We start from the raw sequence: 2,768 nt of genomic DNA on the forward strand, positions 1-2,768 counted from the left end.
ATTGATAAACCATTGGTGCAACCAACAAAAAAAGAATACTTAAATTACTAAAATTGAAATATGATAATGGAGATTTTACAATGGATGCCATTAAATAAAAAGAATCATTAAGAGTTATTATAGAGTTCCATGGGAAGCCAGGTTAGCACTCTATGTATATGAATATCTGCTTCATGTAGGAGCTCAGAAATCGCCCCAAACATTTTTATCAGAGATAAGATGGGAAAAAAACATCACATTGGGGGAACCACCAGGATTCTTGCATTCTTGGTGGTGTGTATTTTGGGATCTCTACTGTGCAGTCCTGCTACACCCACAGCTGTTGTGACACCTGCATAGCAAAATGTTGTGGCATTGGGGGTCTACGGCTGCAGGGTCGAGGTTAGAGCTCCGTGGAGTGGGGCCTCGAGCGGTTCCTGTGCAGCCAACGGTCGTAAAGACTCTCAGCTCACGTAATAAGAAGTAGAAGACTTGATTGCTGCTGGTTAATAAAGCAATGTGTCCCAGCATTAAAAATGATTTTATTATGCATAATTTACTTGCTTTATTTGTACTTAGTAGTTATGCCGCGTAGTGCGTCAGGACAAGTGCATCATGATTAGAAACAAGGGAATCAAATAGTGCCAATAAACATTTCACAAAAATTAACAAAAAACACTTTAGACTTTGGCCCACCAGTCATTAGGGCTATTTACGAGGAGGCATTAAACATTGACAAAAAACAGCACACCCTAGACAAGATAAAACAAAGGGAGCTGATGTGTGAGTTTTAGGGAGCTGAGGTGTGATTTAGATTCCGGGTTATCAGAAGATTTAGGCAACATGGGGATGAGAAAGCTACATTCAATCTTACTTAGGTGATATATGGGACTTGGGCTAACAAGCACCACCATCTGATAACTTCCCTGTCCCCGGTTCTCATAATAAGAGGTTAACTAGTAACCCGACCTTTACCTTTTCCTAAAAGTAGGTCTGCGAACCATCACCACAATGTCTCCCTGTGTCCCTTGTAAAGTTAATCATGTAACCCCATTAACCTTAACAAGTTTTTGTAATCTTGGAATTTCTTTTGTCTTCAGCAATGTAGGCTTCCCTATATAAACTCTGGTTTCCCCGCTAATAAAATGCAGCAGCATACTCACAACGTGTGTGTCTGTCTGTCATTTCCCCGCCGATTCCTGATTCTCCTAAGAGCCTTCGCCCCTCGTTCTCCCTCGGTCTGTGTCTCCGCGAGAGCCGGTCTGCGGCACAGCCCCAGAGAGATGGGAAACATGTGAACATTCAAGAGAAGCAAAAGCCTTCCATGATTATAGTGCTGCAGCAGCTCCCAGTCCAGTGCTAGGAAACATTCCCCCAGGAGATGGCATGCCCGTAGGTCCTGTGCCACCAGGGTTCTTTCAGCCATTTATGTCACCTTGGTACCCTGGAGGTCCAAGGCCCCCATTGAGGATCCCTAATCAGGCACTTGGAGGTTTCCCAGGAAGTCAGCCATTACTCCCCAGTGGAATGGACCCAATCTGACAACAAGGACATCCAAATATGGGTGGGCCAATGCAGAGACTGACTCCCCCATGAGGAATGGTGCCCTTAGGACCACAGAGCTATGGAGGTGCCATGAGACCCCCACTGAATGCTTTAGGTGGCCCCAGAATGCCTGGGATGAACATGGGTCCAGGTGGTGGCAGACCTTGGCCAAACCCAATAAATGCCAATTCAATACCATCCTCCTCAGCGTCTCCCGGGAATTATGTAGGTCCACCAGGAGGCGGAGGGCCACCAGGAACACCCATCATGCCAAGTCCAGCAGACTCATCCAACTCGGGAGACAACACGTATACTTTAATGAATGCAGTACCTCCTGGACCCAACAGGCCTAATTTCCCGATGGGCCCCGGGTCAGATGGCCCCATGGGCGGATTAGGAGGAATGGAGTCACATCACATGAATGGCTCGTTAGGCTCAGGAGATACGGACAGTATTTCCAAGAACTCTCCCAATAACATTAGCCTGAGTAATCAGCCGGGCACCCTGAGGGATGATGGCGAAATGGGGGGAAACTTCTTAAATCCTTTTCAGAGTGAGAGCTACTCCCCGAGCACGACCATGAGCGTGTGAGCCCGCGGACCCCGGGGGAGCCGGCCCTCCACGGAACCACTACGGAAGACAATTACTCATCACAGTGTGCAGTCAACCAAGGAATCTCAGTCACACCAAGCCGACCTTTTGATTTCCTGCTCTCTCCCCTCTCTTGTGAAGAAAGCGGGTCCAAACGTGATTCAAACAACCGTCCGGAGAGGCAGACTCGCGCTGCCCGCCGCGGAACTGCAAACCCTGCCCTGTGTGTATCTGTGTGTGGGACGGCGGATGTGCTGTCCATGTGTATGGTAAACGGACATAGGCACATGCGTGCGGTGACCCACAGGACACTCACAAACACGATCACGTGACATCTTACGTAGCAATAAGTAGGGACTTTTATTCCATCCTTTTTTTCACGTTTACATTTTAATTATTAAAAGTCGCTCCCGCCCCCTCCCTGAAAAAAACAAAAAGAGTTATTATAAATAGCGTTATGCCAACAAATTGGAAAATATAGAAAAATGGATAGATTTCTGGACACATACAACTGACCAAAATTGAGGCATGAAGACATGAAAAAATCAAAATAAACCAATAATCAAGATGGAGATTGAATTGAATGAGAAGAGGATGTGAGGAGCCAGATGGGCTAATGGGCAACTGAGCCAGTTGGAAGGCAGTTTTGTCTG

General features: G+C 46.7%; 1 protein-coding gene across 1 annotated transcript; it reads left to right on the forward strand.

Annotated features, from left to right (window-relative positions):
- The first annotated feature begins 1,258 nt into the window (after window positions 1–1,258).
- Window positions 1,259–2,531, forward strand: LOC133758414 (single-stranded DNA-binding protein 2-like). Its single transcript, XM_062189572.1, has one exon. It carries the CDS (start codon window positions 1,579–1,581, stop codon window positions 2,113–2,115), a length of 537 nt encoding a protein of 178 aa, XP_062045556.1. The 5' UTR covers window positions 1,259–1,578; the 3' UTR covers window positions 2,116–2,531.
- Window positions 2,532–2,768: the final 237 nt, after the last annotated feature.

The sequence above is a fragment of the Lepus europaeus genome, chromosome 4 (assembly GCF_033115175.1).
Source record: "Lepus europaeus isolate LE1 chromosome 4, mLepTim1.pri, whole genome shotgun sequence".
NCBI classification, from domain to species: Eukaryota; Metazoa; Chordata; class Mammalia; order Lagomorpha; family Leporidae; genus Lepus; species Lepus europaeus.

Coding starts and splice junctions, on each gene's coding strand:
- LOC133758414 (XM_062189572.1), top strand. CDS start 1,579: ATGGTGCCCTTAGGACCACAGAGCTATGGAGGTGCCATGAGACCCCCA.